A 13,976-nucleotide genomic window follows, 5' to 3' on the forward strand; every position below is an offset into this window, starting at 1 on the left:
AAGAGATATAATATATTCCTCCTCACTGAATATTCCCCAAGGGAAATGAAGCACTAACCCTATAGCTTAGGGTACCTCACCTCCTCAATGCAGGTCATTGTTCATGAAAACAATTGTTGTGCATCCAAGATGATACCATGTGTTGCATGCAATGCAATTGTGTATGATTCATAGTGCTCAAACAATTTTCCTCATCAACAACTAGTATTGTGAAGGTGTAAACACATTTCTTTTCATGTCTTCCCTCTAAACCGATATTGTTGCATTGCATAGGGCCAGCACCGAGCATGCTCGTGCTACTAAACCCTCTTAATTTTCAAAACCACATATCCTATATGCCATACATAAGGAAAAAATCAAAATTCAACATATTATCAACTGTTAACACACCCTTCTCCCTACCATTTAAGATTTTGCATTCAATGGTAGGGTTAGAGAGCATTTTTATATATTTCTCCTTAAAAGCAATAAATACCCACTTTTACATAAAGATAGGGATGAATTTAGGCTCACCCTCATTCTTTAGTCTTATCATACATTCACAAACACAAATGGTATTTTTTTCTATTAAAAAATCTATTTTCTCTATTTTTCTCTATTTATTGATTAATAAATAATGATATTTTGTTATTTAATGATTTGGAGTGATTAGGCTTCTGAGAATTATTTTTTTATCACATTCCATCCTATGCAAATACCATATACACAACAAAACCCAAAAAACACATGATTTTTCTTAAAACCATAATAAGTGCAGGCCTATTATAAACAGGGAATAGGCAGCATACAATTGAACTTGGATGGAAAATAGAGCTATTTGACATGTTGTATAGACCTCATTAAAGCACATATACATCTTGGAAGACATATTCATTATTTTTCATGCCTTTGAGCTCAAATTTCTTGAGGAAAATACAGAGATCTGAGAGTTCATCACAAGCTGAAAATCTACCATAAACTATTGGCAGCAAGCATTGGTTTATGTTGAAGCACTCCATGACTTTGGTTGGCTCCTATGAGATGTATGACTTGGCATATGTTTGGTAAATGTCTTGTGGACTGAGAAGGGGATTGAATGCTAATGTTTGGAGCTAAAAACAAATATATTGGTATGGATTTGGCTGTTTATGAAGACTAAATGCATTGTATGGTACTAGCTCTTGAGGACACCATCTCTTTGGATGATGAAATGATCATGTATTGATTTCCAGTTGTGGTGGCATATGTATATGACACTTTGAGGAGTTTTTGGGTTGAGATACACCTTGTTTTGACTGACTACTGGTTGCAACCTATAGGAAGGTTATTTGACTCTTGTACTTTTTGTACATGAATTACTTTGTGCCCAAATTGACATGTATGGACTGCCATATGCAGAGGTAACTACATGTAGTGCTGTAGGGGTGTTTTGAGGCATATATACTCAATTTTTGGCCGGAAAAGGGCTGTTGGTCACTAAAACTTTTTTATCACAAACTTCTTGCTTGTTTACCCTTAGTTAGGTTGAACGCATGTTGAATATGTAATGAATGCAATTCGAGTAAATGGGTTGTAATACCTAGGTGGTTTGTCATTTGACAAGGATGGATGTGACAGGTATTTTTGATTGAAATATCACTTATCTAAGAAGAGGTTGTTCCTAAAAATTGTCATTGCATTGGAAGGCTAAATTGATCAGTTAAGAAGCCTTGGTTTACAGGTAGTTGGGCATTGTTTGCAATATGGCAAATGTAGACAGAATTGATAACATAACCCAGAGAGTGGGGAAAATCTTGACATCAATAACTATGCCATATGGAAGTTCTGCTTGGAGAACTTCTTGATAGGAAAAGGATATTGGGATTTGGTAATGGGTGTTGAAGCTGAACCGAGCTCTTAAAGAGAAATCCTACAGTTGATCAGAGATGAGCACATCGAGCTTGGATGGAAAGAGCATGCAGGTTTTTACATTGGCTGCCACTATGTATCTCAGATGCTATGGTGATGCAGATAATGAACTACAAGTCACCAACTGATGCATGGAACATTTTGATCAGGTATTATGGCACAACCACAAGTGCCAAAAAGACACAGTTGAAGTAGAAAAAATTCAATAATATGGACAGAAAGGGTAGGTCTATTCACGACTATGTCACTGAAATCAAGACCATTGTGAATCAATTAGCATCCATTGGCACATAGGTGGAGGATGCAAACATGGCTGCAATAGCATTAAATGGCTTGGGGCCTGAATATAAATCATTTGATACTTCCATATCTGTGCGGGCTGAAATGCCAGACTTTAATGAGCTTGTTGCATTGATCATTCATGAGGAAGTTAAATTGGGATTGGCTATAGGTTCTAGCAACTCTAAGAGCAAGGATGCTATTTTTTATTCGAATCAATGCAGCCGTGGCATCCATGGTAGGAGGTTATGGCTCTGATAGAGGATCTCAACATAATGTGACTTGTGGCAATAATAACCATTAGGGGGTTCAAATACAAGAGGAGGTGGAAATTTCAGAGGCAGGGGGAGATCTATCTCTAGTGGTAGAGGCTCCTAGCAACCATAGAGGACCTCTGACAATCCTAACAAGGATAAGGATTGTCACTACTCTAGTAAGTACGGTCAGATCGCCAAGAGGACTATTGAAATGTTGAGAATCTACCAATCACACCCTATGTATGCCCCTTTGTATGGAACAACTAAGCTAGGAAGATGCAGTTCATTCTAGGAAGAGAGACACATCCCATAGGCACAGTGATGTAGTGTGCGACCAAGCAATCCTATTTAATGATGTACTTGACTATCACTTTCATATGATGATAATGTAATAGTACTTGTCTCTTTCTGTCAAGTGTCTGTGTCATTGTCAGTCCTACACAAGATTGTGTTTATGAGTTCAAGTTTCAATCTTGAAACCTAATTCACTTGTGTAACAGTTGTCTACATTATCAATGTCAACATGAGTAGTATCTTCATCTTCCATCCTCCATAGCTTCTGCCTCTGCCATGCTCTAGATCCCGCATCTTTCACATGGTATCAGAGCTCAGCTGAGCATGGATTAGCTCTTCTTTGCTCTCTCTCAGTTCCTCTTCAACTCTGGTCACCACAGTTCCGACCCATGACTTCATCTCTCAACTCTACCTTCACTTGAGCTTCCATGGCAGCCATAGCCAGCATCACCCTGTCAGCTTGAAGCTCTTATATCTCACTCCATAGGTCAAATCTCCTGGAGCTTCCTTCTAGAAAATTGTTCCTCTGCTTCCAGAGCTTCTTGTTGACACATCAATCACTGACTTTGGGCAAGCATAGCTTCAGTATTGTGAAAATTCTCAATCTCTGCCTTGTGTCTGCCATAGCCAGACAGGACCTACCTCACTTGGAGCTCCCATAACTCCTCAACCAAGCCACTTCAGCTCCTGCTTCCTTCTAGGGGATTGTTCTCCTGCTCAATGCACTCCACCCTGGCACATCACAGAGGCACATTGGCAACGGACAGCCCTGGCATTGCGAAAATTCGTCGTCGTTGTCCTGATGTGCGCCGTCTCTGATCGAGATCTCTATGCGCGCCGTACTGCCCGCAATCTGATCGATTGATGTGGGATTTTGATAAGAAGTAAGCTATATTTCTATAAAAAAAGTTTTGAAAATCATCAAGTATAGCTCCTGCAATCTGAGAAAAACCAGGCCCCTGTCTCAAAAACCCTAATTCCACCATAGCCAAAATCTCCCAAACTCATTTTTCTTTCATTTTGTCTCTCCTGACACTCAACCCAAGCCTCTGTCACTCTGATCCATTGTGTTACTGAAGTTCCCAGCAAGAAAAAGATTCAAGAAGATAAGCATCAACAAAATCAAAGCATCAAGAATCATCATCAAGTTCAACCATAGTATCTTTTGATACTACATAGTGTGTTTTCACACTGCCATTGGTTGTGTCTTTTGACACATTAAGATTTCAACTCTGTGCTGGAAAGTTTTAGAAATTTTAAGCTGATTCCATCATGGAAATGCCAAGCATGAAGTCTCTTAGGTGGTTACCTGCCATAAAGAGTAACATTACTCTTGTTGCCCATTTACATTGCATGCAAGACTTGGCTATCTTACTTGCAGAAAGACATGGAGCTGTCTACATCAAAGTTCAATCAATGAATCCATCAGAAGATTTTGAAGACATTTCCACTACCTCAAAGATGATACCTTTGCTTGAGGGGGACATGGACATGAAGACTAAAGCTGCAAGCAAAGTCAAAGAAGAAGCTGATCAAAAAGACCATGAAGAAGAGAAGAAGGACAAGAAGAAGATCTGCCATGAAGACTAAAAGACCACATCATTCAAAGCCGAAGAACCAAAGATGAAAGACAAGAAGATTTTCCATGCTGACAAAGAGAAAGCATATGCTGAAAAAGACCACAAGGGCCTATCGGTCCTTGTCTCTCATTTTCTATTTTAAAAGCATTGTACCTGCCTTAATGCTCCTTTCATAAGCTTGTAAAAACTCCTCATGTAGCCTTGTACTACAGCCTCTGTACACTTTGTGAGGCCCATGTTATAGCCTCTGGATGTCCACCATGTTTATGGTACCTACACTTAGCCTTTTCTGCGACAGCCTCTGGTGTTTTGCCATGTTTGTGGTATGCCCACACTTTGCAGGTTCTGCTCTCACTAAAGCCTCTACACACTTTGTACTTTCAGGTTGTGATTGAGGAGGGGTGTTGAGAATCTACCAATCACACCCTATGTATGCCCCTTTGAATGGAACAACTAAGCTAGGAAGATGCAGTTCATTCTAGGAAGAGAGACAGATCCCATAGGCACAGTGATGTAGTGTGCTACCAAGCAATCCTATATAATGATGTACTTGACTATCACTTTCATATGATGATAATGCAATAGTACTTGTCTCTTTCTGTCAAGTGTTTGTGTCATTGTCAGTCCTACACAAGATTGTGTTTATGAGTTCAAGTCTCAATCTTGAAACCTAATTCACTTGTGTAACAGTTGTCTACATTGTCAATGTCAACATGAGTAGTATCTTCATCTTCCATCCTCCATAGCATCCGCCTCTGCCATGCTCTAGATCCCGCATCTTTCACATGAAAGAAGCAGGGCAATCAAAAGGGCAAGCCGCACGAACATTTTGCGTCATCCAATCAGACAAAATATGCGTATGGGGATAGACTTTTTGCCATGACTTGCGTGCAAAATAGGGCTGCTAAGAAGACAAATGCAGATGATGTTTGGTATATTGATTCGGGAGCATCAAATCATATGACACCTCATGGTGATTGGTTCACAGATATGGTGCTTGACAAGAATGGCTATGTATGCACATGTGATAATATGCAGCATACCCTTGAGAACAAAGGCATAGTACATCTAGTGATTCATGATGGCAAGAAGAAAGACTTGCATGATGTGTTACATGTCCCATCTATTATGAAGAATTTACTGTCTGTGGGTCAGATGACTGAGCAGAATTTGCAAGTCCATTTTAACAAGCATGGTTACTTCATTGAAGAGTTCGATAATGGCTATAAATTGATTGCTCATGGTCATAGAGAAGGTAGGATGTTCACTTTGGATGCCACTTTACCATAGTTGAAATCAAGCATGTTTGCTCATGGCTCAGGCATAGTTAGAGACTTAGAAATATTTCATAAGAGAGTGGGGCATGTTAATCTTTAGTGACTGTAAATGGTGTAGAAAAAACAACTTGTGATAGGTCTACCCAAGTTTTCATATTACACTAATATTGGTTATGTTTGCGATGCTTGTCAATTTGATAAACAATCAAGGTTTCCTTTTGTCAAGCATGTACCGAATAGTATGCAACCATTGTCGTGGATTCACTATAATGTGTGGGGGCCAACCCATAATGCATCTATGGGACACTCTAAATACTATGTGACCTTCATAGATGACTTTAGCCGCTATACTTGGGTTTATATATTGAAAGCAAAGTATGAGGTGTTTGCTATTTTTTAGCAGTTCAAAAAGCAAGTTGAAAAAGAATTTGATTGCTACATCTCTTGTCTGAGATCTGAGAGTGGAGGGGAGTATGTATCAAATGAGTTTGATAGTTCTTTGGCTGAAAATGGTATTCGTAGGCAGCTTACATGCGGCTACACTCCACAACAAAATGGAGTAGCTGAATGGAAAAATAGGGTATTGATGGAAGTTGCTCATGCTATGATGAATGAGAAGAATCTGCCGCTTTACTATAGAGCTAAGGCTGTTACGACAGCCATGTACATTTTAAATAGGAATCCCACTGTAGAAATTCATGATATGACACCCTTCAAGTGTATGGCTACAAGCCTTATGTCAATCACATGAAAGTATTTAGTTGTCTTGCTTATGTGCATATTCCTTATGAAAAGAGAAAGAAGTTGGATCCGAAAGCACATAAGTGTGCATTTATTGGTTATGCGCAAGTAAAGAAGGCATATAAATATTTTGATCCCTCTACTCGGGAGACACTTGTGAGCAGGGATGTTATATTTGATGAGATGGCTACTTGGTATGCATCACCTATAGTAGTACCATTTGACATGCCTTTTGCACATGCTTCTTGTCAAGAATCGCGTGGTGGGAGGACTTGCTTGAGCTAGTGCGCCAAACACACATTGTATATACAAGAGGAAGCTCACTCAAGAACACAAGAAGAGAGATGGAGGCCAAAACATTTACTTGTTGATTTTTCTTCTTCTTCCACACACTATACAATGTACACAAAGTATAGATAGATAAGATACAACATAAAGGAAAGTGGCCTTCTAAGTCAAACAATGCATAACTGACTACGCTAATCGACTGGTACTATATCTTTGCCAGCTGTAGGTAGGTATTACAAACTAAATATAAATAAGTGATAAGTCAGTGGTCATGTAAGTATCATAATGACCACCAATGTGCTAAGTATAGATGTGCAGACTCATCTAGCTAGGTGGTTCATCATCAATGTTTGCATGTGTTGAGCTTGCCATCTCAACACTCCCCCTCAAGCTCACTTCTATCTCTGCAACTCCAAGTAAGCCTCGAAACTTTCGAAGCTTCTTTGCACCCAATGCCTTTGTGAAAATGTCAGCTATCTGATCCTGTGTGCTGACATATACCAAGTCAATCTCTCCTGCAAGTACCTTCTCTCTCACAAAGAGGTAGTGCACCTTAATGTGTTTTGTCCTAGCATGGAACACTGGATTCCTTGCTAACTATATGCTACTCATGTTGTCACAATGAATGACAACTGGACCATATTCCTTCACATTCAAATCACCTAATAACGTTTGCAACCATACCATCTCACATGCTGCCATAGTAGCACCTCTGTACTCAGCCTCTATACTCGATAAAGCAACTGTAGGTTGCTTTTTACTGCTCCATGTAACTGCTGCACTACCAAGGGAAAACATGAATCCACTTGTAGATCTTCTGTCTGACATGCTACTAGCCCAATCTACATATGTGTATCCAAAGACCTGTACGTCCTTGCCTGCCTCATAACAAATTCCATAATGTAAAGTGGACTTCACATACCTCAACATATGTCTAACTGCATCTAAATGAGGCTTTCTAGGCATCTGCATAAACTGAGTGACAAGACCAATAACATAGCTCAAGTCTGGCCTTGTGATAGTCATGTAAATAAAACTCCCTCCTATCCTCTTGAACATAGTAGGGTCTTCTATCTCATTCCCAACGTCAGCACTCAACTTCACATTTTGCTCCAATGGTACTGAAAGAGGCTTGCATGATGTCATACTATACTTGGATAGCATATCCAAGACATACTACCTTTGGGATAGCCATATACCATCATCACATTTGATCACCTCAATACGAATAAAGTATCTCAACTCACCCAAATCTTTCATCTCAAACTTCTTCTTCAAGAAGTCATTAACTTCAGCAATCCCATTGTCATTGTCACATGTAATAATCAAGTTATCCACATAGATGACTATGATGACCAAACCTGCATCTCCCTTTCTCACATAAAGTGAGTGATCAACATCAGAAATACAAAATCCAATATTGACAAGATACTCTCCAATAGAGCGCCTTCTTTAACCTGCACACATATGTGGGATGCTCTAAATCCTTATAACATGTTGGCTGCTCCATATACACTTCTTCTTGCAATTCACCATACAAGAAGGCATTCTTAACATCCATTTGCTGCAAACTCCAACCTTTGGTTTCTGCCAAGGCAATCACACATCTAGCAGTTGCCATCCTAGCAACTGGACTGAATGTCTCTTCATAATGTATGCTATATGTTTGAGCATAGCCTTTTGCAACCAGCCTAGCTTTATACCTGCTAATTGAACCATTTGCATTATGCTTGACTTTGTAAACCCACTTACAGCCAATAGCTTTCTTACCCTTCCGAATGACTAGAATCTCCATCCAATCCCAAATGATTGGTAGATACATCATTACCATCCAGTACTTTATTCTTTCCTTTGTCCTTCCCTGCAACACTTATGGATACACCTGAAGATGTGGGACTATTCCCTAGTCTCCCAAACCAAGGGCTCACTGTAGATATAGTACCAAATGATGTTTCTGGTCCACTAAGACTCTATGATTCTTGTTTTTCTTTTTGCACATAGATGTCCTGATCATTATCATCATCTAATACATCATCAGTAGGTGCATACCAGCTGCCCATCTCATCAAAGATAAGATCCCTGATGCTCACTCTAAACTCACTTATGATAGGGTTATAACAGTGATACCCTTTCTACTCTAAAGAGTACCCAATAAAAAAACATTTTTCTGCCTTTGGATCAAGCTTCTTCTGTAGCTCATCTGGCACATAAATATATGCAACACATCCAAATACCTTCAAGTGCGATACATCGGGTTTCTTGCCAGTAAAGCACTCTTTAGGAGTCATCCCATGAACTGTAGTTGTGGGAGTTCTGTTCCTAATTAAGACAGCAGTATGGACAGCCTTAGACCAAAAATGTTTGGGCATATTCTTTTGAGCCATTAATGCCTGTGCAACTTCTGCAATATGCATGTTTTTTCTTTCTGCAACACCATTTTGTTGTGGGGTATACTTGCAAGTAAATTGTCTCTTTATCCCATGAGTCCTCAAGAAGCCACTAAACTCATTAGAGAGATACTCTCCCTCCATCTAATCGCAAGCACTTCACTTTTAAGCATATTTCTGTTTCAATAGCTGCCTTAAAAGATTTGAAGTGCTCAAACACATCACTCTTTTTCTTCATGAAGTATACCCATAGCTTCCTTGAATAGTCATCAATAAATGTGACACAAGTATTTGCTACCACCAAGAGATACATTCTATGTAGGTCCCTGAACATCTATATGTACTATATCAAGTATATTTCTGCTCACTTCTCTATCGTGCGAGAAGGGTTATCTTGCTTGCTTACCAAACTAGCATGCTTCACAGACTTTATGCAACTCTGCAACTCTAAAAGAAGGCAACCCTATAACCAATCCTCTCGACTGCATCAATTTTCAGCCTTTGTATATTTTCATGTCCAATATGTTAATGCCATATTTCAATATCTGCAACTACTCCTTTTCCTTTAGCATACACAGCAGCATCCATTGCAAGAATTCCAGCATCTAAAGTGAACATTTGACCAACTCTACTTCCTTTTGCGACCAACCTATACTTATCATTAAAGTCTTCTACAAAACAACCTTTTGCATTGAATCTGACTTGCAACCCCTACTCTACCATTTGGCCAACAGATAGTAGATTCTTTGTAATCGATGGCACATATAATACATATGTCAGACTCTTTGTCTGGCCATTATACAATGACAAGGGAACCTTTCCAATGTATGAAATTGGGTGGCACGAATCATCACCCGTCTTTGCACATAGCCTGGGTTTTGTAAGTCCTGCATCTCTCCAAACCATTCAACATGACTGGTCATATGATTAGATGCACCTGAATCGACATACCATACATCATCATGTGTCCCCTTTCTTGTAACTGCATTCATCATATGTTGCATAATAAATAGTCGCTTTTTTTTGTCTTCATTTTGTCATGAAGACGATGCATAGTTTCCTTGCTGCCATTGACCACTCCGAATATCATCATTCTAAGCATAAAAATTGGCTACAATATGTCTTGTTTTACCACAATAAGGACAAACAATAGAAGAATTTCGAGAGTCTCTATTCTGCCATCCACCTCTCCCTCTAGAGCTCCCCCTGCCTCTAATGTTTCCTCTACGTCCAGAAACCTATATTTCACCAAACTATTGATTGAACCAGTTTTGCTGGTTATCGCCAACATGTTCTATACCACGACCTCTTGAAGAGGATCTACCACGTCCCCTTCTTGAGCTCGAGTAAAATGCTTGGACTTGTTTACAATTTCTTTCAGAAGAATCACCCTGCATATTGATCTCTTCAGTAATCATGAAAGAGATCAGCTTATCAAAATCTGAAAATGGCTTCCATACATATACTAAGGTAACAAATGATTTCCATGCCTTCTCATTGTTAAGACCACTCAAAGTGGATAAAACAAAATCATCATCATCCGGCATTGCATCAATCACTGCTAAAGCATATGTAATGCTCCTCATCTTCAACACATACTCATTGACAGACATTTTTACTTTCTTCAAGGCATTCAACTCTTACTTGAGTTGAATCTTTCGTGCCTTTGTATTTACTGAAAACATACTCTAAAATTTTATCGAAGCTGCATGTGAAGTTTCTGCATTCCTAATATGTCCCAGCATAGTATTATCAATGACTGCAAATAGCCAGTACATCACCTTTTTGTCTTTCGTATTCCACTCTTTCCATGCTTTTAACTCATCTGCAGTTGGAGGGATACCCAGCTCTGGCTCCTTTTCTTCACTTGAAACAAACTCATAAAGGCCCTTTCCAATGAGGAAGTTCGTCACACGGAACTTCCATGAAGGGTAGTTTTTCTTGTCGAGCTTCTCAATAATGGGATTTCCACTATTCTCCACCATTATCATAAACAAGGATACAACACAACAAGCTAGTCTTTTGTAAATTTTCACAACACGTGCACAACAATACACCAAGCAACCTTTTTCACTGATTGCTCAATAGTACATGTAATCTGCAACCTGTTTGCAGATAAACCTTATGTTTGCTTCCTGCAAACATCTCAAAAATTATAGATTCATAAGCTATAACTTGTGCACCCACTTTCGGTCAATATAGCCGAAATCACAGTATACCCTGAAATTGCTGTCCACAACCTTGCGGCTCTAAAACTTGGCCTGAAATGGCAGAATATATAGTGATCTGCTATCTGCAGAATATACAGTGATCTGAGATTTCTGCTCGACCTTGCTTCCGGTGCCTCCATAGGCACTATCCAATCGGTGACAATGAGAGACCCTTTGTAAATCTTTCATATATGATTCACTAACAACACCCTATAACCATTGTCATCAAGCTATGCAATACTAATTAGACTCTTAGTTAAGTCGTGAACGTGTCATACATTCAGTAATACAAAAGAAGATCCATTAGGCAGTGACAAATGCACATGCCTTTTACTAATAATACTATATGCATAGTTATTACCAAGATGGATGCATCCTCATCTCCCAACATCATAAATAATGCATAATTCTCTATGAAAAGTGACACGAAATGACACTCCTAAGTCCAATGATGGAAAGAAAGTCATGACCTTATTACAAATTTTAAAGGTGCTAAAAAGTAAAAAATGAAAATTTTTGAATTTTCCATGGAGTTTTCAAATAATTTACCTAAAGAAATGTTGTTTTTAAATATGTTAATAAGGAGATGTTTGTGTGATTTGAACTAAATAATTATAGGAAATTAAGCATAGGTGAGACGAATAGAAGAGACCAAAGGCCAAGTGGGGAGAAAGGGAAGAGGGAAGGAGCCATAGCAATGTGATGTTTGCTAAGTGTCCATGAGATGGATATAGTGTGAAACCTATATGGACTACAAGGATATCCCTCGAGCACAACAAGAAGTTTTGATACCCATATTGTGCTTAGCATGCTAGTTTTAGAGACTTAGGGATGGGCTGCATGTCCTAGGAAATGATCTTAGGTCAATAGGGGTGTGTAAATTGTTGGTAGTTATCAGGTGTATAGATCTAATCTGCCAAGCGAATAAGAGGGTTATAAGATAGAGACAATCGGCGCTAAAGATATGCTCCCGTCCCAGAATAATGGGACCACTCGAGCTAGATACGTGGTTGCCTTCTTCTTTGCTAGTGCGGCAGCACATTAGAATTGTTTCTAGGATAGTGGTTTGTTCGTGCAACATCTAGAACTATTTTTAATGGGGTTTTACAACGTCGTCTTGCTGGACCTAAACTCAAAAGCCTGGGTTTGTGTATTGATATTTTGGATATACTGATTATGAGGCTTAAGCTTTTGGAGAAATGATGCTAAGAGCTTCAACTGCCATGCCGCACATGACATGCATTTATGGAAATCATAGAGCGTATACGTTTAAAGAGAGGGCCATATGTTTTCATCGAGCAACTTCCTCACAAACAATAATTGTGGAACAATAATTGTGAGAGTGCCGATTCTATCGGCTGGAAAATTGTGGAACAATAATTGGAGTGAACAATGGCGAAAACAGGTTCGTCCGCAAATTAGAATGCACCATAGTCTATTCATTTATATATAAAGAAGGCCACAGTCAACACAACAACAACAACAAGGACAGTCTATTCATCCATATATAAAGAAGGCCACAGTCAACACAACAACAACAACAAGGACAGACTGGATGTACTATAAGCTAGCGAGGGTGGTGGTAGAGGCGGCAACGATGGATGATAAAGCACACAGAACAACATAACCAGTATTAGAATGTATGCGAGGAGGCAGGCTAGTTAGCTGCTAGCTAGGCGCCCCAGGGGGTTTCGGGGTTCTTCCAGATGAACACCAGCTCCTTGTCCCGTTTCATGAAGCATCCACAGCGCTTGTCGCGCACCATTGACGTCTTCTGCATCTCCTCCCAGAGGGGCTTGATGCCGAAGCCCTTCCAGCGGGTGAGGCACTTCTGGGATCCCGCGTAGGGGCTGGAGAAGGTGCAGATCCACCAGCAGCCCTCTGCGTCACTCACAACACCGCCGCTCGCCACCCGGCTTCGGGCTACGAGGCCCACGCCGCCCGAAACGCCCGTCAACACCCCGCCGTCTTTGTTGCACACGAAGAAGGTGGCGGCCGTGCCGGGCGGAATCGGCTTGAATGGCTGCGACCAGAAGCGCCCGGAGTCAAACCAGCTGTCCTCCACGCTCAGCGTGTGATCCGTGGACAGGTTCACCACCGAGATCTGCAGCCAGCGCACCTTGTCCTTTACGTCGTTCACGCCGCCGACCCACGTATTGAACTGATTGATCACTTGGGCCGATGCCTTCACAGCACCTCCAGACGCCGCGATCAACGCGAGTATCGTTGCCGGGTCCATACTAATTACTTGGATTTATCACACGTGTCGACCGGATACTTCTTGATGTGCTTCTAGCTAGTGATTAAGCAAAGCTAGCGAGCACTCTCTCTCTCTACGATCATTCAACGAGACTCACTTCTCCTCGTTACCCTACGGTCCACTTATATACCCCGTGCTTCGACACTTGAACTCACAGTACCAGACAGAATATTCGGCGAACGTCGGAAAGGAATCTTGCTAGATGGATTGAGGAGCTGGGCAATAGCGACACTTCAAGGACCTTCGTGACCTTGTGCAATGTACGCAAGCAAGTACGTGGGAAATGAACCCTACATTCTTAATACTGATGACTTTACCAGCAAGCTGTGAACCTTCAAGTCTTCGGATGCAGCCTGCAACGCCTGCCAGTACTCTACGTCCAGCTGTAACGGTTAAATTAGTAGTGCATGATCATGATGCAGACATCCTTTAAATTAAGATGATCATGAGCCAGACATTAACCTCTTCTTTACTTCATTGCAAGCAAAAAGCGGATAAAAAAGAAAGTATGATGCT

The 13,976-nt window shown here is 40.3% G+C and overlaps 1 protein-coding gene across 1 annotated transcript; it reads right to left on the minus strand.

The window, feature by feature from the left end:
- Window positions 1–12,600: 12,600 nt before the first annotated feature.
- On the minus strand, window positions 12,601–13,545 carry LOC148015131 (uncharacterized). Its single transcript, XM_087665550.1, has one exon. The coding sequence runs from the start codon at window positions 13,437–13,439 to the stop codon at window positions 12,873–12,875; it is 567 nt and encodes a 188-aa protein (XP_087521676.1). The 5' UTR covers window positions 13,440–13,545; the 3' UTR covers window positions 12,601–12,872.
- Between the last annotated feature and the right edge of the window lie 431 nt (window positions 13,546–13,976).

This window comes from Lygodium microphyllum, chromosome 24 (genome assembly GCF_053477565.2).
Source record: "Lygodium microphyllum isolate KBCC chromosome 24, Lygodium_microphyllum_v1.1.10, whole genome shotgun sequence".
Taxonomy (NCBI): Eukaryota; Viridiplantae; Streptophyta; class Polypodiopsida; order Schizaeales; family Lygodiaceae; genus Lygodium; species Lygodium microphyllum.